This window comes from Megalobrama amblycephala, linkage group LG20 (genome assembly GCF_018812025.1).
Source record: "Megalobrama amblycephala isolate DHTTF-2021 linkage group LG20, ASM1881202v1, whole genome shotgun sequence".
Lineage (NCBI taxonomy): Eukaryota > Metazoa > Chordata > Actinopteri > Cypriniformes > Xenocyprididae > Megalobrama > Megalobrama amblycephala.
This window is the reverse complement of record NC_063063.1, coordinates 19251694-19274681: the sequence shown is the minus strand read 5'-3', so window position 1 is coordinate 19274681 and position 22988 is coordinate 19251694. Positions and strand designations below refer to the sequence as shown.

Below are 22988 nucleotides of genomic sequence, written 5' to 3'. Positions count from 1 at the left end.
CAGGAACTTTCATTAATAAGCCTTTATCTGACAGAGTTCTGCTGTGCTCTAAATCACTCACAAATCTTATGATAATTCGATAATCTCCATTCAGTTTTCACACAGTATTAGTTGTTTTCATGCCTTTTGCACAACATTGGACCATTTCATGCTTTTCATCTTCAGAAAGTGCGTTTTATAAGTGTGTGGCATGATGGGTTTTGGTCTAAAATCAAGAATGTCACATAGTTTAACTGCTAAAATGTAAGAGTACAATGTACAATTATAAATTAATAATATGTTGAAAATAATCATAAGTGGGGGTCACTGGCACAACTTAACCCAGGCCCTCTGGCACAAATCACCCCGGACCCACAAGTTTGAAAAGCTAGCATGATCCAGCAGTTAAGAGCTAACATCATGCTAACTGTATAGACTCATTGTGTAGCCTGATAAAGCACTAAAACATGTGTGAAATGTTTACAAACTTGTCTATAATTGTTCAGACACTACAATCAAAAAACCTTGATCATAGAAATTTTACTTTGAAAGGCTAAAATGTGCTTTCCTCTCATGCCATGTGTCTCTCTTCTTTGGAGGATGAGTAAAATGGATGGCTTTTCAAAATTATGTGGTCACATGACCAATTTCTTCTATGGTTTTCCAGAAACAATGGGTGGAACTACTTCCCCCTGGCACAAATCACCCCACTCTCCCCTACTGAATGTTGTTTGATTATATACATGCAAAAATATAATGAAAATCTCTTTGATAGTTATAATAGCATGTGTTATTTGCTATCTAACATTTAAACAAGATCTGAATGTGATGTTTATGTAAATGAACTGTGTGTGATTAACATTATGATGAGTTGAGTGAGGCTGAGAACTGTGGGAGCGAAGGGAGGCCGGTGATGTGATTGTTAATGAGAGACACCTGTGCACCACAATGGCCTTGCTTCGCTTCTTTTATGGCTCTCGGCCCCTCCCCACTTGTTAAAAATTTTAGGTTCTACTAACTTGAAAAATTAGTTGGTTTACTCAGTACCTCAAAACATTTGAGTATTCTGAACTTGAGTTTTACAGTGTATTATATTCATATTTATCAGTGTACACTACTGTTCAAGAATTTGTGGTAATATTTTTTTAAATGTTTTAACTTTCAGCAGCTATTACTTGCTTCAGTGTCACATGATTCTTCTAATATGCTGATCAATGTTGAAAACAGTTGTTGTGCTTAATATTTTTGTGAAAACACAATTCAAAGATTCTTTGATGAACATAAAGTTTAAAAGAACAGCATTTATGTGAAATAGGAATCTTTGTACTGTCACTTTAATGTTTTTCAAAAAATATGTTACTGACTCCAGACTACTGAACAGTAGTGTATGTGCGCAAATAGTTCTCTACAAGTGTCATTCACACAAATTGTCAACCTAATATTTTATATTGATTTGTAATTTTATGGGTTTAACAATGCACACTCCCAGTTGGGAATCACTAACCTAGCTGCATAAATAAAAAGACAAAAAAAGCACAATATTTTAATTTTAGCCATTTATTTTCTGACATCATAAAACAAAAGAAGAAATTTTCCAATGTAAGAAAAATAACTGTGATTTAATCAAGTGCACTTCAACAAAGTGTCTGTAGAAGCTGTACACCTTGCTTTGTGAAGTGAAGACATGAATCAAAAATATAATCCATCTTCAGGATAAGGCTTTAAGGTGGGATGTTTAGACAGCCTGTGTCATGTGAATGCATTCAATTGACCTCCATTTCAAGCATTCTGTAATTCCTTTCCTGATTGAGTCAGATTAAAACAAAACCAGAATTCTGTCATTTAGCCACATCAAGCAACTCCCTAACTCAAAATGTTAAACATAATTTGAGAGTGTGAACATTTGTGCCAAACTCTCCTGCCAAATTTGCAACTGCTGAGGTTTCCACGTCCTTTACAACAAACAAGTGGTCAATCATCTACAATATCACATTACAGCAACAACACAAAGCATACAGGAGTAAAAGACTGCACACAGACGATATAGAGTTACGTTTAGTGAGCGGCGTGCACACATGAATGCAGCTATGTGCTTGTACACGTGGACAAAACAAATTTCGATGCAAAAATGCAGACAATACTTCGCACCGAAGCCCAAAATTTAGACACCTTAGACAGTTCGTGTTCAGTCTTGGGTAGTGTTCCTTGAACATCAGCGCTATTGAAAATATTAAATAAAAAACAATCACATATTGATAATGGGACATAAATACAAAATGACCAAGCAGCATTGTGATTCATTGTTAAATACTATTGACATCATTAAGCCATATAGTGGTACGACCATTTTCATTTAATCTTCCCTGTATAATTACAATTTCTATACACCGTGTAACATACAATCGGATACATATGAATAAAAGGCAATACATAGCAGGACAGTTTGTGCAAACCACACGGGTTATCGACAGCAGATGGCAGTGTTTCTCCTTCCACAGATCCATTTCAGAAAAGGGTGTGTTCCTCATCTGAAGCATTGAAGCCAACAGCGCCAGCAAACACATTTTATGTTGAAATTTCCAAATATGCGTAGTCAAAATGCGTCATTGTTGCTTTTTGAGGTTAAAAGTTGCTGCTAAAAATTCTGAAAGAACAGGCAGATTTCAGTTTAGACGTGATAATGACTGATAAACACCCAGTTTGCTTGCCATTGGCACAGACCATCCTCATTGGTTCACGTTTTTTATGACGGCACACAGGGTTCCATAGCTACAGTTGGTTAGGTTGTATAAAGCCTAGGTCTCCAGATCATAATAAAGGAATGTTTATAGTTTGAATGCTTTCATACATAAATGTATTTGTCAATTTTAAATATTCTTTGACAAAACCCCAAAGATAAAGTACAGTAGGATGAATGCTGTGAGAAGCCTGCAACAGTGTTAGCTGTGAAAACAGACTGTGATCCTATGATACAATAAAAGCGATTTTTAAAAAAGAAAATAATATAGCAAACACACACCACACTCCATCACAGTGAAAAGAAAAACAGGAATAATATGGTAGCTTTCAGCAAACAATAAGGTGTATGAAACAATGGGTAAATGTGCAATGGCATTCATGGTATTTTAAAGTAAAGTGAATGTTGACTACAATATATTAGATATTTCTATTGTTAATAGATACTGGTCATACACAAATATTATGGACAGTTCATTTACATTCATATATGTCAACATCTAAATATGTATATACAAGTATAGGCTATATATCTGGAATATAGAAATATAAAAAAGAGGCATAAGTAGTGCTTTGTGTTATAATCTAGCCTACGATTTGTATGATAGTATTTCCCCTCAGTAATAAATATGCAGAGACCCAGGGGCTATTAATACTGTATTAGGTCGATCCAATTTGACAATAGAAATTAGATTATTTCAAAAAGCTACATGTTTGAAACTGTCGCATGCACTTATTCCAAATGATTGGTTCATTTTAAAGGAGTCATATCATGAGAAATCACATTTTTGGGGTTAAATTAAAGGAATCAAAACTTCCCAATCCAAAAACACCCTTTACTAAAGCCAAGCTAAAGAAAAAAAAAAAAAAAGTCTAATTTTGAAATGTTTAACATCAAAAAGGCCAATACTTTAACATTTACACATCAACATGGCTCAACCAGTCCTGAAAAAGATATATGGGCAAACTAAGATTGATACTTTTATTTCTAAATACTAGAATAACTTCCGATAAGAGAAATGTTCTGTGTGTTGTTGCTGTATTTCAGTCTGATCAAAAAATTTCATTTCAATGCGGCCCATTTTGTGAGCCTACTGCAAAGATGCTGTACAACCATCAGTAACTCATCAAACTAGTTTCATGTGCAAAGAGGATGCTTACATAGAAGTCTTAAAGGCACAGCCGCAAAAACGTCCTGTTTAATTTGACTAATGTTATAAGTGGACCTCGGGGGAAATTATTGAATGATAAAAATATGTATGATATGACCCCTTTAAAACCTGAAACAAGTCAGCAGTTCAGCAAAACGCGTCAATTCCAGTGCTAAACCGATGCCGTTTTAAAGACAAAGCTGGGCCCGAAGTAAACCTACTCTAATTCAACAACTACCTTTAAACATCTACGCTCCACAGGCGTCACTGACACGCTTTGCATTCCTTCCTGTGATCTTTAAACTAGCAGTGTAAAGGCGCACTAAGCCTCTGGGTAACAAACCTTGTGTAAGGGCACATCATTAGGCAGTTGGCATGGCAGAGGCTCTCCACCTATCGGACGTGTCTCTCTGGTCAAGGCTGATTGTGATCTTGTGGTGGACAAAATGTGGCATGAGACTTGGCAGTGAGAGACAGTGATTCCAGAGTAAAGAGATCTAATGGGGCTGATTCATTATCACTGCTGCATAGAACCGGGTTGAACCTGTTTGTAGCGTCTGTTGAATCCGAGCTACAACATACGGTTGGCTTGTTGTAGATATATCTTGTTGATTGTATGCTACTATTTGTGGAATGTTAATTTATCTCGTGTTAAAAGAGTGAATGGGTTGTGTGCTGGTACACAACAGTTTTGTCCTCCTGTTTAGTCCTGATTTAAAATGCTGGAAAGCCATCAAAAAATCTGGCCATAGTTCTGTAAATTAGTTAAAAGGTGTATTTTCATGCTTTTTTTATACCTAAATATCATATTCCCCACATACAAATAGGAAAGGAATGAACAATCGCAGTATTTCTGGCAAATAGGAGCCCATTGGATGATTGTGCTCTACTTTACAGATGACGATTGGGCTAATATGCTCCAAAAGTTGAATTTGTGAGATATACAAATAGTTGGCAATTGGAATGCTTTAGGTGTACCTGGTGAAAAACAGACACTGATTATCATGGGAAATATGCAAAAACAAAACAGTTGTAATGACATATAAAATGCTACCCTTGCTCCTTCTACAGCCTTAATTATTCAGATATGCCAGTAAATTTCCCTTTACCAGCCAGCTGGAAGCAGGAGTAATTATTCAGGATACTGACAACACCTCGTGTGAGTGTGTATGTGAAAGTGTGTGTGTTTGAATACACTTTGTATACTTCCATGCATATGCTCTGGATGTATGCATACATTCTGTTAATATACTTGGACAGGAAATATTGTACACACTAGTTTGATTGTGTGCGCCTGCATTTGAGAGTATACATGGGGGTAGAGCACATTCTATCATTTGGTCTTCAACTTGCCCTCCTTCGCCAGCTTTTCATTGAGTTGGCATAGCTGGCAGAGGAATCCATCATTCGGGCCGATCTCTCTCTTGTGTCTTACTGTAGCCGTGGCAACTCGTACATCCATCTTGTGACGGAGCATGAGGTAAGCGATGACGATAGTGGGCGAACGGCTGTAGCCTTCACGGCAGTGAACATACACCTTTCCTAGAAGAGAAATAATAAAAAAAAAAGATTTAATAAGGCAGAGTTTGGAGCGCTACCCAAGATCTCATCCTTTGAGGATACAAATGTGGCCTCTTCTGCAACATCCGTCTAATATATTACATTGCGAACCTTCTCAAGTCAACCTTCAGGCCAAATCCCCTCCAAACATGCAAACACACACGTACACATTCATTATTGACCTGCCCACTCTCCTGGAGGAATTCACCTTGCCAACCTCTGCTGTGCTTATTTGGCAGATACAGCAGAGGATCTGAAACCTGATGCCTCCTCCACCAGCAGCCCCGCTTACTTATGTTCTCCTGTGAGTCTTTGTGCTGTTTATGTGTCAAAGAGATAGCCTTCATTGATTCCTAAATCTCTGCTCCCTGTGGATCAATGCAGAGCTACAGATATGCAAAACTACATATTTTCAAAATCGACTAGCCAGTTGGTTTCTAAGTATGTGCATGTTCACATAGAATGTGTTCTTGGGCCGGTTGGTACAAATCATCTTGCTCGGATGGACAATATTAATTGAATTGAAATAATATTTCACGTCTTTAAAGGATTAGTTAACTTTCAAATGAAAATTACCCCAAGCTTTACTCACCCTCAAGCCATCCTTGGTGTATATAACGTTCTTCTTTCTGATGAACACAATCTGAGATATATTAATAAATATCCTGATGCATCCAAGCATTATAATGGCTGAGTGGGATCAATGAGTATGAGCTGAAGAAAGTGCCTCCATCCACATCCATCCATCATAAATGTACTCCACACAGCTCCGGTGGGTCAATAAAGGCCTTCTGAAGCGAAGCGATGCGTTTTGTGTAAAAAAAATATCCATATTTAACAAGTTATGAAGTAAAATATGTAGCTTCCACCAGACCGCCTTCCATATTCAAATTACGGAAAAAAGGGAACTGGTGTCACGTCAGTTAAGCTTTTTCCGTAAGTTGACTAGGGAAGGTGTAGGACGTAGAGAACTGCGAGAGTTTTACACTTTCTTCGTAAGTTGAATACGGAGGCAGTCTGGCGGATATTTTACTTCATAACTTGTTAAATATGGATTTTTTTTTTTTTACACAAATGCATCGCTTCACTTCAAAACGCCTTTATTAACCCCCCAGAGCCGTGTGGAGTATGTTTATGATGGATGGATATGGATGGAGGCAATTTCTTCAGCTCATACTCGTTGATCCAGGTTCACTGCCATTATAAAGCTCAGATGCATCAGGATATTTATTAATATAACTCTGATTGTGTTCATCAGAAAGAAGAAAGTCACATACACTTAGGATGGCTTGAGGGTGAGTAAAGCTTGGGGTAATTTTCATTTGAAAGTGAACTAATCCTTTAAGTCTATATTACAGCCAGCAATATTTCTCTGAATAAATTGTGTGTGTTTTTTCATTTCCTGATGTGTTCTTATGGACCAATGTCCACTTCAGGCTCTTTAGGAATTTGAGGAATAATAATTAAAGAGCTACAGGCAGGACAATGCAAATTTTCTGGTTTTTAGTAGCATGCCTAAGTGTCTCTTTAAATAAATGTTAATTTAACCAGTGTTTGAATCATTATATTAACTGCATTGAAATACATGCTGTTAACCAAACCAATGTCAAATAATTTGAATTAAGTGTACAAATTAAAACAATATTATCTAACACATAACATAATAATATAACAGCAGTGAATAACTGTATAAGGCAAATTAAAATGTATGCGCATACCTTAAAAAAGCATAAATCTTATTCATATTTCAGAATGAGCGCTTTGACATTTGCAGTATATGTAGCATACTCACAGTTGTAATAAGCAGGAAAAATTCCCAACATTTAAAAGTAATGTGCGTTACTCCCTTAAAAAAGTAACTAACTGTTCCATTACTTTTGCACTACTTTTTCTCACCTGGGCTGGGCTTGCTTGTTTGTTTTTTAATTAAAAAAGTTTTATTTTTGGCAAATGTAAAGGCCCTTTTGCACAATAAATGAAATGAATAAGCCTGTCAGAAGGAAATGCAAATTCACGCCTGAACAGTAGAGGGCGCAGCTCAAACCTTTTAGCTGTGGATTGCCATTCTGGATTGCAGAAGAATAGGACACAGGATGAAAAAATTCAAACTCTTACTTCAGCAATAAAAAAATAGACAAAAATGTGATGTTTAATAGTTTGCTTAATAGTATGGTTGAATTGGATCATCAAAAGTCAGCAGCAAAGACAATGGTTAATAAAGTGAGATTAAATACATAAAGTATATCTGTGTTATTTAACATTTAATTATTGCAGGTTTGCGTAATATTCCGAGTTTCCATTTCACTGTTTTTATTTAAAGGTGCCCTAGAATTTTTTTTTAAAAGATGTAATATAAGTCTAAGGTGTCCCCTGAATGTGTCTGTGAAGTTTCAGCTCAAAATACCCCATAGATTTTTTTTAATTCATTTTTTTAACTGCCTATTTTGGGGCATAATTAGAAATGAGCCGATTCAGGGTATGTGGCCCTTTAAATCTCGTGCTCCACGCCCACGGAGCTTGCGCTTGCCTTAAACAACATAAAAAAAGTTCAAACAGCTAATATAACCCTCAAAATGGATCTTTACAAAGTGTTCGTCATGCAGCATGTCTAATCGCGTAAGTACAGTGTTTATTTTGATGTTTACATTGATTCTGAATGAAGTTTGAGGTTATGCTCCGTGGCTAATGGCTAATGCTTACACTGTTGGAGAGATTTATAAAGAATGAAGTTGTGTTTATGCATTATACAGACTGCAAGTGTTTAAAAATGAAAATAGCGACGGCTCTTGTCTCCGTGAATACAGTAAGAAACGATGGTAACTTTAACCACATTTAACAGTACATTAGCAACATGCTAACGAAACATTTAGAAAGACAATTTACAAATATCACTAAAAATATCATATCATGAATCATGTCAGTTATTATTGCTCCATCTGCCATTTTTTGCTATTGTCCTTGCTTGCTTACCTAGTCTGTTGATTCACCTGTGTAGATCCAGACGTTACTGGCTGCCCTTGTCTAATGCCTTTCATAATGTTGGGAACATGGGCTGGCATATGCAAATATTGGGGGCGTACACCCCGACTGTTACGTAACAGGCGGTGTTATGCTGAGATTCGCCTGTTCTTCGGTGGTCTTTTAAACAAATGAGATTTATATAAGAAGGAGGAAACAATGTAGTTTGAGACTCACTGTATGTCTTTTCCATGTACTGAACTCTTGTTATTTAACTATGCCGAGGTAAATTCAATTTTTGAATCTAGGGCACCTTTAATTTGAGGAATACTGAATTTGTTTTTGTGCAAGTGAGATGAGTAAATGCCTACTCACATAGTCTAGAACAGGGGTGGCGAGCGTCGGTCCTGGAGAGCCACAGTCCTGCAGAGTTTTGCTTCAACCCTAATCAAACTCACCTGAACAAGCTAATCAAGGTCTTAAGGGTTACTAGGCAGGTGAGTTTTTATCAAGGTTGGAGCTAAACTCTGCAGGACTGTGGCTCTCCAGGACCGACGCTCGCCACCCTTGGTCTAGAACTACACTGTAAAAAATGACCGTGATTTTAACAGTAAAAGACTGTAAAAATGCTGCGGTGAAAAACTGTTAATTGGTTTACAGAAAGTTTCCGTACTATATACGGTGAATAACTGTAATAGATCTAACGGTACATTTAATGTAATTTTACGGTAAAATACCGTTAAATTCACAGTTTTTGAAAGTGAAAAATAACAATTCATTGTAAAATTTACAGTGAAAAACCGTAAATTGACATTCCCACAATTCCCTGCGTGACACTTCACATTTGATATATTTTTGTTGAAATAACTCTGTTTCTTCTTAGTTTTTCTCATTTTTTCTAATCAGTTATGTACATTAGGGTTTTATGTTACATCTAATGTTGTTAAATTAATGTTTATTGCATTTTTAAAATTTCATGCATGTTACCATGATGGTGTTTAGTGTGTCTGTGAATGACACTGTGTGCTCCTTCTATATATTAGTATTGTCCTCCTCAGCTTGTGGAAAAGCTGCTTGTGATGAACTTTGATTCATCATGTGACTCTCATCACCACTGTGTTTGGTGACTGTCAGTGTATAATAAAGATACAAAACAGATATTAGTACTTCATTAGGTTGGTAAATTAACATTATATCAGTTAATGAAATATGTTATTTTACCGTAAATTTTACTGGGATTTTTTTTACAGTGTACTGAAATCCAATGTTAAATATACATATTTAAAATGTAAAATTCACATGTAACTCCGTAAGTATGTTTACGGTTTGATGTCATTTTTACAGTATTGTTCTGGTAACCACAGCTGCCGGTATTTTTCCGTAGAAACAACGGGATTTTTTTTACAGTGTACAAAAACCATCATGTTTACACAGCACACACAACACATCTGCACCTCACTCCTGATTTCTCTCAATATGGGGACAGGAGAGGTGTACATAAATGGGAAAACAAAGTAACTTGCGTTACTTGTTTGAAAAATTAACTCAGATAATATTTGTAAATTTAAAAGTAATGTTTTACTTTACTAGTTACTTGAAAAATGTAATCTGATTACTTAACTCATGTTACCCCCAACATGACCATAGCAACGTGAATGGCATCTCAACTATTTAACTCAAACATTTAACTATTTTAACTTGACACACCATTCTACTGTAAAACCTCAAGCTGCAAGAGCCTCAAAAAAACAGTCATGGCCGTCCATTTTGCGTGAGGTCATTTACATAAAATGCATTTTATGTATAAGTGAGATTTCCCATAAAATTATGACCCTACTGCTCAAGATAATTAATCATTTTAGGCTCACAGTATAGGGAAGGCAAGAATAAAGTGGTTTTTTTTGTTTTTTTTTTAGGTACTCACGTAATGGAATCCTGCACACAAAAAAAAACAAAAAAATCATCTGCAGTGCACCTTTAAAGCATCTACACTTAAAACAAGAAAGAATCTAAGACTAGTCAACAAATCTGCCATCGTGACCCACCCCTATGCAGAGCATATTTTTAAAACAGATTCAGTGTGACTCAGAGGCAGCAGGAGCACTCAGACCTTTATCCCTCCCACTGCTCATTGTGATTCAGCCTGCAAATTCACCAGATGACATCAAGCCCACTGTAAGCATGGCTGTCGCAAATGTCACAGCTGAGCTCAGCCGGGCTGCGAAGTGGCAGCATATATTCTAGAGGTTTTGTTTCAGCTTAAGCTCTCAAGTGAAAAGATTAGTGTCCTCCCTCGACCCAGGCTTGCTGTCTGATTTACCGCTTACTGGGCTCCTGCTGCCAAGATGACTTGCAATTAAGACGCTTTATAATTGCTCCTCTGTGTTGGAGATGGCATAAAATCCATGCCATAAAAGATGGGTTTAAATGCACCAATTAAAACGACTGGTGTGAGATATCTAGGGATAAAATGTGTGTATAGGGACTACCAGGTCCACTTTGGGATGCATTATTATCCATGGATACATATAACATTTCAATAAATCTACTGTATTCTTTCCTTTCATTTTTAATGTCCTGACTTTTGTTTGTTGTTTGTGCGAGAAAAGCATTAAAAAACAGTGATAAATACAAGAATGCTGGCATAAGGGAAAAGGGTTGGTGTAAAAATAAGCAACTTGGCTTGTTAGAGAAAGGTCAAGTTATGAATACCACAGCATAGTCATGTATGTATTTTATCTCTGCAAAGACATTGTAGGCTTAAAGGTGCCAAAGAACATGTTTTCAAAAGATGTAATATAAGTCTTAAGTGTCCCCTGAATGTGTCTGTGAAGTTTCAGCTCAAAATACCCCATAGTTTTTTTTTATTAATAAATTTAACTGCCTATCATTATAAATGCGCCGATTCAGGGTATGCGGCCCCTTTAAATCTCGTGATCCACGCCCCAAGAGCTCGCGCTTGCCTTAAACACCATAAACAAAGTTCACACAGCTAATATAACCCCCAAAATGGCGTAAGTATAGTATTTATTTGGATGTTTACATTTGATTCTGAATGAGTTTGATAGTGCTACGTGGCTAAAGCTAACATTACACACTATTGGAGAGATTTATAAAGAATGAAGTTGTGTTTATGAATTATACAGACTGCAAGTGTTTAAAAAATGAAAATAATGACAGTCTTGTCTCTGTGAATACAGTAAGAAACGATGGTAACTTTAACCACATTTAACAGTACATTAGCAACATGCTAACGAAACATTTAGAAAGACAATTTACAAATATCACTAAAAATATCATGTGATCATGGATCATGTCAGTTAATATTGCTCCATCTGCCATTTTTCGCTGTTGTCCTTGCTTGCTTACCTAGTCTGATGATTCAGCTGTGCACATCCAGACATTAATACTGGCTTGTCTAATGCCTTGAACATGGACTGGCATATGCAAATATTGGGGGCGTACACCCTGACTGTTACGTAACAGTCGGTGTTATGTTGAGATTTGCCTGTTCCTCGGAGGTCGTTTAAACAAATGAAATTTATAAAAGAAGGAGGAAACAATGGAGTTTGAGACTCACTGTATGTCATTCCCCATGTACTGAACTCTTGTTATTCAACTATGCTGAGGTAAATTCAGTTTTTGAATCTAGGGCACCTTTAATACTTCATGAATTATTAACAATCTGTGTTATTTTAACTGAACAAGATTTCTGTAATATCTTGGGATAGTCTTGTTGTTGAATGGGAAATACTTTCTTTACAATTAATTTATATACTGTAGGTCTAAAGAAGACAAAAAAGTTACAAAAATAGAAGGACGAGCAGCCAACCTTTTCCATGTGCCATAGCCTTATCAATGAAGTCTGCCGCTTCCTCAAAGAAGGCACTGATGTTGAACTGCTCAGTGTCATTGGCCTGTATGCCGTGGTATGTGATCCCAGTTCCGGTGTAGAACTCTGCATTGGTGTTCACATGCATAAAAGAGTTTCCCTCTGCGACATTCAGTATGTGTGTCACACCCAGCCGCTGCAGACGCATCACATTCTGGGCCACAAACCTGGGGAGCAGAAGCAGAGCACGTGTGAAGCTCACCTGGAACAAACAAACCAATTTTGTAATGTTTTAAGGCAGTGTTGTAGTTGAGACCAGCTCCTTTAAGTCAAAACCAAGACCAGAAATGTGTTGAGATTGAGTCAATGAAACCAAGAAAATATGACCATATTGCTCATTTTCAATGAAGCAACAAAGCGATATAAAACTGAATCGTGACTAGATGTGGGTGTTCAGTAACACAACAAAGTAATATTCATAAAGTTTATAAGAAGTAAGATCACGAAACTTAAATGGTGGTGATGTTCATAAACATTACAAGGCCACTTCCAGAGGTAGTCGAAAACTCATTTGACCAGATTGCTTTCCTACAGTAGTGTAGACGCTCATGTGGTCGAATGTGTTCCAACAGCACAAAAGACCACCTACTCTCCTGCCTACTGACCTAACACGTAAACATTATGGGAAGTGTGCTAGCCAGACAGGATTTAAAGTTTGTCGGCTAAAGACCCAAGTTTGGTTTGAAGACAAAAAATGTACCAAACACAATGTTCTCTCACCATTCCTTATTTCTAACATGCACTTACAGCGTTCACAGTGGTCTTGCGTCTGTCAGAGCAGAAATGAAAGCTGATGCTCTCCGTGTTTTTCCGTCGTCTCCGGGCGTGTTCATAAGTAAATTGCGTGAGCTTATTTTTTCCATTACATTGAAAGGTCTGAAAAAACCTATACATTTACATAAACAGCGTAGGAGAATGACACAGAAGAGAAGATACTTTTAAAGTTTTTATTGTTGCGCACAAAAAGTATTCTCGTCGCTTCATAAAATTAAGGTTGAACCACTGCAGTCACGTGGACTATTTTAACAATGTCTTTAGTACCTTTCTGGTGCTCAACATGCAGCATCTACCAACAGGAGTGAAGACACTGTTCTATACAATTGCCCACAGTGACACACTTTTTAAAAATGCATGGAAAACCATGTAATTGAAATTGTTGGCATTCATTTCTGGCAGAAAGAAAGCTGATTCTTTTAAGCTGAAATTTAAGGCCCATTAACACCAAGGAAGATAACTATAATAATAAATTTATATTAGCGTCCACACCAATGCACGATAATGTAGTTTGTTATAAGTACATGCTCCAGTTATGTTCTCTGCCTCTTTAAATGCTCAAGCTCTTTAAAGCAGAATGGATTCTTATTGGCAATGTTTTTTATCATTCATCAGCTAATAAAAATTATTTTGAAAGTGATTCCAATTCGTCCTTTGTGTGAATGGGCCTTAACATCTTATTTTTATCAGCACTATACTCAATTGTAAAATCGCTGGCAGTGTAAACAGAGCATTATTTGCAAATATATTTTTAAAGGTATATTAAAACTGAATGACGTTTCTCTTGTTCTTTCACTGCTAAAGACCTTGTAATCATTAATTCTTCATAAACTGTTACGTAACCCCTTTTGTTATGTACAAGTTTTATGCATTTGCGATAAACAATGGCAATCTGCGCATTCTGAGGTTGTAGTTCCAACAAACCCAAAGACCCCTGCCAACCCCACCCAAAAAGCCCCAACTATACAGAACGGTTTTCTGTGTCTAGTTTGAGATTGATTGGAGTGAATTGTGGAGCCGCTTTTAGTTGGCAGAGATGTCGGCCGATGTCAGAGGGCCCCTGGAGACAGCCGTGTTCTAAACCAGAACAGACACACCAAGGAGATCTTGGCTGCCGCCCAGAGGCATACAAAGAGCCATAGGCGTCCAGTGTAGTGCCCAAAATAGGACTTTAAGTCCACAGAGAGAGAAAACAAGAGATGAGAAGAGAGCGGAGCAGAATGCTCTGACATGTAGTTGCATTGTCTGTATTTTGCTTTAGCACCTGGAACTCTTTCATCTTTGTCTGCTAAAAATCCAGCCTCTTTATGTCTCTCTCGTCCTCTCCTCAGCGCCATCCCTCGTTACTATGCAGTAGATTAAAGACTGCACATATGGAGAATATATATATATATATATATTATATACATTTTAAAATGTATATAATACATGTGGAAATACAGTGTCTGTATACATATATATATGACACTGTATTTCCACAGTATTTCAAAAGAACACCCTAAATAAAGATAAAGTCTGCAGCCCTTTTGGTTTACAACTGGAGGATGTAGCAGCCCATCAGTCTCCGTTTCTGCCAGCAGCGCAGGCTCTTCAGTGGTGATGAAGTGATGGACTCTGATGCGCCGCCCAACACCCATAATTCAAACTCTCCCCTAACCAGTGAGACTCTGTCTATATGGAGCCTTTGCAGATTGTGGTCATATTTCTCCCTGTGTTTGTATATGTATGTGTATATGCATGTGCATGAGAGAAAGAGAGAGAGAGAGAGAAAGACAGAGAGAGAAAGTGTTTGCTTTGCATCTTGTTCACCTGTCCTGCACTCTGTTCACTGCAGTCCCTTTAACATGCATTATTAATGTAAGTCTTACAAAGAGTGGTGTGCTATGAAAAAAGTGGCCCATTGCCCCATACTGCACCTTTACATAAGGTAAAAGGTCCAAATTGTTCCGGAGGTTACTTTTAACATGAACCGATACATTTTTTTAGTAGTGACAATGCCACACAAATGCTGAAACCATAATCAATAACCAGCACAAGCAAAATTCTAGGATTTTAATTATTATATATAATCATAATGACTTTGTATTACTAAAGACAGTATCATAGATCATATCCTACAATCATAACACTAACTAAATGATAATCCCAAAGATTTGGCACACTCTTATATCTGCACTCAGTTTTATTAATGTGCTGTATTGGCAAGAATCTGAACAAGCAACAACAGTGCAGTACGTGCTAAAAACAATGTGGACATTCAATCTTATCTAGATGGGTAATTATGGATGGGATCATCCAATTTCAGACATTATGTTTTTGTGAAATATAATACATGAGCAAAATGTACTTTTTTGTGCATACTGTGCATATTGTGTGTGTCAGAACAATTTGTTGTGCAAGATTTACTTGTCTATAAAGTATATTCTTTTAAGTTGTCTATTTATCATACATGTAGGTGTGTATATTGTATATTTTGCTTATATTGTAGACTTTATCAATCTATGTATCGATCTATGTATCGATCTATGTATCAATCTATCTGATCTATCTATCTATCTATCTATCTATCTATCACATTATAATTGAATATAAATAAATCTGGAAGCTACAGACAGGGCGGATACAGACATTAGCAGCTCAGTGAGAATGTTTTGTCAATGTCTACAAATGACCACATGTAAATTCCTGCTGCTCGTAGGAAAACAGACTAAGCCAGGCACATAAGACTGTTGTTTTATGTTCAAATTGATTGTTACAAAAAGATAATGTCTGCTTGTTCTATAGTTATCCAATACAATGATGCTTATGTGAGATGATTTATTAAAGAAATAAGTGACACTGAGAAAGTAACTCATAAAACATAATGCCATCTATGTCCAAGACGGGTGTGTTGTTTACAGTCTTGCAATGAAAATTAAAGCATAAAGCAATACTCCAACCATTCAAAATATCAGTTAGTAGTTCATTACAGTTTCATTACAGAAATACACATTATATTCAATAATAAAAAAAATTTTTGTATTTATTTGAAATCCGCTCAGAATAACAGCATTCTGGAGCTAACACAATGGGAGAGATAACACCTCTGTTAATCTGACAATCGCAAATGCAAATGCTGATAATCACAAAAAGTTGGACAATTTATGTACCTGGCTAGTATATTGGTATGTTTCAATTTATATATTATGTTAAATAATTTACTGAATTGTTATTCAATTACTATTACAATAAGTATTTCTTATTTCTTGTCATTCATATTATTAGTCACAAACTAGCCAGAACGAATATTTTAGAGACCTAATCAGACTGATGTCATGATGACTGATTGCATCTTATAATTTCTTTGATCTGCCTCTGAGCAGTACTACTTTAGCAAGTGCAGTGAAGGGATGTGAATCTTTGAATTGACAGCAAACTGATTCTGGTTTAATTCAAAAGCAATTTTATTCGATGTACTCAACATTCATTCGATTCAAACTTTTAAAATTCATCTATACAGTAATTAAAATACTTCCCGATTAATGTATTAGACAAAGAACAAAAACAAGAATGTACTTAAGACTGTTCACTGCACCAAAAACTATTTATAAGGAAGAGCAATGTGTCCGTGTGCATTACTTTAAAAATGTATTCCTGGAACAAATCAATACTAAAAATGTAATCATGACCTAACGCAAAGTAAAACGGCTTCTCAAGCAAGAAAAAATGTAGGGCGGGACTTTATTTTGTCTGTCGGGAATTGATTGAATTGTTGTGGTCTGCTATTGCTGTGATCTCATGTGAGTGACAGGTTGTCCCGCCCTCACGCCACTAAACACATCATCAGAGAAGAAGAAATGTTGCCACAAATTAAGAATTCATTCCCACGAATTAAGAATTTGTTCTCTTGTTTTAGTAAATCGTGGCCATGTTAAACTTATTCATTCCCTCGTTTTGATTTAACTAAAACAAGGGAATGAATGTGGCCACAATTTAGTAAATCACAGGAACGAATTATCATATAGTGTGCACGATTTAAGCCATTTACCTTTATGACTGTTGCTTGTCAGACTGTACGAACATGATCCCTGCTGTAAGTCATGTCACACTGTAGGATCTTAGACGTCATTAATGTCAGACTGTACGGCAGTCAAGACGCGTTAAAAGCGGATCAATCCTGTGAAACTTTCGGTGACAGTGAGCTGCATTTACATGCGGGATAAAAATGGTGGCTAGCAAACAAAAACAATCTCTAGCATTCATTTTGATCATGGCTTTTCTTGAAAAGAAAATGAAGAAAAAAAAACATGTGTGGAGCAAGTGGTTGTTTGTTGTTGTCTCACTAATTGTGTCATCAGGTTCTGTGCTCCTATTGGTTTTTGATTTGACGGCTGTCGTAGGAGGTTGTGCCTAAAAGTTTTGACACTGCCAGAATTTCCTCTGAGGTAAAATTTGTTCGCAATGGTCATTAATCGGCTGTCAAACTAGTGATCAAAGACTTTAGATTTTGAGCCAGGATCTTTTATGCTGCGTTCACACCAAACGCGAATAGAGCGTCAAATTCGCGTCTACCGCGTCTAGTTTGCCGCTTGAACATTTTGAATGCATTCGCGCGTCTAGAGCGAAATAGACGCGCGTAAAAAACAAGCGTTTGAAGCGAAATTGACGCAGGTCCGAGGCGAAATCCGCTTCTTGTGGGAGGGGCAAGTGCTAGGCGGTTGTCTGTTTGCAAGATGGCTGATGTTGATCGTGCGTTCATCGAGAGAGCTACCGCTTTGTATTTGCTCTGGAGAGCAGAACAGCGGCGTAGGGGTCAGCGTCGCGGGAAGGCCGCGGGTCGATAAACGTGTACGTGACTCAAAAGTGAAATGTGTATTTACAACTTACCAGGTAGCCCAATCTCCTCACTGACACTCTTCCAAGCGAGGTCCTTTTTATTCCTGTCTGAAGTATGAACTTGTGTCATAAATCTCTGGGTGACTGCTCACTGATAATATCAGTCGTTCCTCCATTTTGAATCAGTGACTCCGGGCGGGCCTGCCGCCACAGCAGCAAGCAGGCTCCTGATTGGTTAACGCGGCGCGAATTGACGCCAAAGTTCAAATTTTTCAACTCGGCCGTCAGACGCGAATTCGCGTCAAACGCTAAATGCACAAAAAGCACCATTCGCGCGAAACGCTCAATTCGCGTCATTCGCGCGAACTAGACGCGCGAATGAGGCGAATTCGCGTCTTCCGCGCCGCGCTAAACGCCTCATTCCCGCCGCGAGACCTCCAGACGGGCGTAAACGCGTCTTTACATTGACTTAACATTGAAATCATTCGCGCCAGACGCTCTATTCGCGTTTGGTGTGAACACAGCATTAGGATTCTCAAATTTTGTCTCAGACAGAAAATTGTGGCCAAAATTGTACAGTGTGCACCCAAATTTACTTAAAACGAGGGAACCAATTAGTAAAATGTGCTATTAGCAAAGTTTTTACAAGATGTAATATAAGTCTAAGGTGTCCCCTGAATGTGTCTGAGAAGTTTCAGCTCAAAATACCCTATTAACTGCCTATTTTGGGGGCATCATTAACTATGCACCGATTCAGGCTGCGGCCCCTTTAAATCGCGCACTTTACAAGATGTTTATCATGCATACTGCATGCATGCATCGGATCATGTGAGTATAGTATTTATTTGGATGTTTACATTTGATTCTGAATGAGTTTGAGGCTATGCTCCATGGCTAACGGCTAATGCTACACTGTTGGAGAGGTTTATAAAGAATGAAGTTGTGTTTATGCATTATACAGACTGCAAGTGTTTAAAAATGAAAATAGCGACGGCTCTTGTCTCCGTGAATACAGTAAGAAACGATGGTAACTTTAACCACATTTAACAGTACATTAGCAACATGCTAACAAAACATTTAGAAAGACAATTCACAAATATCACTAAAAATATCATGTAATCATGGATCATGTCAGTTATTATCGCTCCATCTGCCATTTTTTGCTGTTGTCCTTGCTTGCTTACCTAGTCTGATGATTCAGCTGTGTATAGATCCAGACATTAATACTGTCTGCCCTTGTGTAATGCCTCGATCAGGGGCTGCCATATGCAAATATTGGGGGCGTACATATTAATGATCCCGACTGTTACATAACAGTCGGTGTTATGTTGAGATTCGCCTGTTTTTCTGAGGTCTTTTAAACAAATGAGATTTATATAAGAAGGAGGAAGCAATGGAGTTTGAAACTCAATATATGTCTTTTCCATGTACTGAACTCTTGTTATTCAACTATGCCAAGTTAAATTCAATTTTTGATTCTAGGGCACCTTTGAGACAAGTCACTCGACGACCATCTTAGAAACGGGCATGCAAGTGCAGCTCTTATCTCTTTGTATGGGGAAACATTAAATTCTCCAAAGCTGTTTGCCAAGCTTTCGAATAAATTTCATATTTAAAATCACCAATGAAATCTGACAACAACTCATACATTTTGTTTCTAAACTAGTGTTGCACGATATACCGGTACTAGAAAGGTATCGCGATACCCTGTTTTTAAAAACGGTCCGGTTCTTCATTTTATTAGTACAGGTACTTTGAGTGCCAGCTGTATTTCCTAATGTGCGACAGCAGGTGGCAGTGTGCGTGCAGCGCGCTGCTTCTAAGGCACATTGGGCCCTATCTTGCACCCAGCGCAATTGAGTTTGTACACCGACGCATGTGTCATTCCTATTTTGCACCCGCGCAAAGCGCGCTTTTCCCTCCACAGAAGCACGTCGCTAAACTAGTGAATGAACTTGCGCTCCCTGGGCGGTTCAGCGCAAAAAAGGAGGTGTGTTCAGGCGCATTGCCCGCGCATTGCTATTTTAAGGAGCTGAAAATAGACTGCGCCATAGACCAACTCAAACCTGGTCTAAAGTCAATGGCGCAATATTTTTTTGTTAGAGCGCGTTGGTAGAAACTGCGCCTCTGGGCGCGTCCACAGTGCGCGTTGACTTTGCTTATTACACACAGGGATGCGCATCACACAAACATGCCAAATATTAAAAACAAAAGGATTACAGTGTAAAAGAATATTATTGTGTACATAAATATAAAAATGTAATGATGAATAGTCATTGCGTGTATTAGAATTAGGCTACCTATTTTCAATTCAGCCTATTACTACTTATAATGATGAACGAAATTGGCTAATTAATTGAACAATCGTGCCAATACACACACACACATATATATTAACTGACTCATCGCGTGTACGCCATGTAAATAGCAATCCGCCATGGCGCGAGCGCATCTCGCTCTTAAAGGGAATGGGAGATGACACTCTGATTGGTTTATTTCACGTTACGCCCAAACCACACCTATGAATAATGAAGCTACTTCAGACCAACCCATTTTAGATTTGCGCCGGGCGCAAGAGCCATTTATCCCGCAGGGAAAATAGCAACAGCGCCGAGACCCGCCCACAAAGTTACTTGCGCTTCGCGCTTTGACACTTGCGTTTCAGATCGTTAAAATAGGGCCCATTGAGTGCGTGTTTATTCATCTCAACTGCGCATGGTAACGAAACGAGAGGTGTGGTTGTAAATACAGGTGCTCTTGCAGACCGTCCACAAATTGTTGAGAAAGCAGATGCACGAAGCGAAATATACGCTTACATTGCCGACAGTCAGGGCAAGCCCACGGACACCACAAAGCCCGTCTGCAAAAGATGTTACAAAATAACGCAAGCGATGGGAGTCAAAAACATCTTGCCGTCAAACATCCCGATTTGTATAAATAATTTAAAGAGCGACAGGTTAGTGTGATACCAGCATTGTTTATGCTCTCAAACATTAAATGATTGTTTTTTATTTATTTTACTCGTGCAAGCAGACCTGAGGTGTATTATTGAGTCTTTAATAAGTGATATCTGGTAGCAAAAATAAAATTAATTTAAAAATACATAAATATGTGAAGGGTATATACAGTTATTTTAAACCAATTTCTGCTTTAATAACATTGCTCTAAGTATTTACAGTAATCTAATTTTTACAATAATCTTACTGTCAAAAACACCTACATGTATAAAAAAAAAAACAGCACAAAAGCATAACAGCAAATAATTTACAATTTTATTGAGCATGAAAATAATAAACATTAAAAATTATATTAAATCTAACTCTAACTTCATGGCATTGAAGCTCAAATCCAGAATTATCAGCCTGCACACTGGTGAAGAAAGAAGTTCTGGCATATGTTATTTATTTACTTTTCCTGCTGTTTTAGGTTTTTGCCGTAGTATCGTGATATTTAAGTAAGGTATCGTATCTAAGTCAAAATTTTGGTATCGTAACAACACTATTCTAAACACTCAAATCATGACAAAAAAAAAACTGTATTTTCCAGGCCAGATCAAGCTAATGCTCATGCGCAGTCCTAAATGCGCGTCCCTTGTGCATCATTTTGACTGTTTTTATAGGAACCGGAGCTTCGGGCTCCGTAATTTTGATTAAAGATTTTTTTTTTTAATTGGCAATTTGGATTTCATGGTGACTTTAAAACCTGAAAATAAGTGAACTAACATAATCTGACTACCTTTATAGTTTTTTTGATTATCTCAAAACCACATGCAAATAGTGGAGACAGTGGACTTGTCACAGAAGTTACACAAAGAATTTTGAGTCCAAAGTCCCAATTATGTTTATTTTCTGTAGCACATGATTCAATCATCTTTCAATATCGATGCAGTTAAATCGGCAAGAATTTTAATCTTTGAATCGAGAAAAAGAATACGACTCATTAAAACCCCTTGAGCTCGTTTTCTCTTTCTATGAGAGAGGAAATATGCACTTAATATGCATTAGTAATAATTTAATACAAAGAAACACGTGACTGACGTGGAAATGAAGTGATTTTGTAACCAGTGATCTCAGAGAGATAGCGAGATGTTACCGATAGAGGACGGTCGTGGAGAAAAGCAGCTTCTTTTGCAATCTGACTCAAACTGACTCGCTATATAAACGTTATCAAAATCGTGATTGTTCTCTTAGGTGGAGATGTGACACACTCCATTCACAGGTTTGTTTTTTCGCACCTAGACAATGTAAAAGATTCGGGTAGTATTTACTGATCCTGCTACAGATCAATTGCCAGTGTCACCTCACGAATCAACACATTTGACCAACAGCTGAAAGCAGATAACTGTCAGTGTTTTCCTGCAGACAGGTCTACATAAGATCGTTTGAACTTACGCATTGCCGATGTAAATCCTGGGAAAGACCTCGTTGAAATGTTGTGCTGGGAGGCTGTAGAAACCGCTGCCGTTTGACAGCAGCTTGTTGAGTTGTTGTACAGTCACCTCGGTGTCTGGTACGGTGACTTCCAGTGGTCCCTTCGCGGGGCTGAGATGCTTCTTCATGCTTCTATCCTCCTCCAAAAGCAAAAAATAAATAAATAAAATAAAAAAGAAAGAAAGAAACAACAAGTGTCTAGTGATGAAGATGTGACCGCTTTCGATTCCCCAGCATTTTATTTCCCTCCCCTCTCGGTGTTATTTGCGAGCTTTCCCGAACGCACGCTCGCACGGCCGCTCTTTCGCAGGCAGACAGACACACCCGGACTCGCCCACCGGCGGTCTGATGTGATGCTCCGGTGAGGTCAGTAACAGAACTGGCGGAAGATGGCGACAACGCACCGATACACGAGTCAATGGGAGCAGTGTTAAAGGGGACGCTACTCAATCGTCGAATCCATCCACAGTTCAGACAGGTTAGACAGCATTTTACACATTCATGTCAGATGTTGTTTGACCTTAACGTTTATTCTCAACAAGTAATCCGTTTAGTAACGTCCATTGATCTAGTAACACGAGAATATCACTGAGCATTAACCCCTCCCTTCATGTGAGGCTAGATTTGTGTGTTAATTGATGTTGTGACAGGCAGGCTTAATAAAAGTAGGCTAATTAAGATTTATTTATTTAT

At 37.8% G+C, this 22988-nt stretch overlaps 1 protein-coding gene across 2 annotated transcripts; it reads right to left on the bottom strand.

The window, feature by feature from the left end:
• Positions 1–1520: 1520 nt before the first annotated feature.
• Positions 1521–22736, bottom strand: dusp3a (dual specificity phosphatase 3a). Of its 2 annotated transcripts, XR_007181946.1 has the most exons (4): positions 22257–22736; positions 12217–12443; positions 4210–5408; positions 1521–2623 (listed from the first exon to the last, which is right to left on the bottom strand). XR_007181946.1 is itself a non-coding variant. In XM_048170942.1 (3 exons), the coding sequence occupies exons 1-3, from the start codon at positions 22421–22423 to the stop codon at positions 5200–5202; spliced, it is 603 nt and encodes a 200-aa protein (XP_048026899.1). In that variant the 5' UTR covers positions 22424–22736; the 3' UTR covers positions 1521–5199. The 2 variants fall into 2 exon arrangements, 1 of the variants encoding a protein (XP_048026899.1); XM_048170942.1 differs by having other exon boundaries at positions 1521–5408.
• Between the last annotated feature and the right edge of the window lie 252 nt (positions 22737–22988).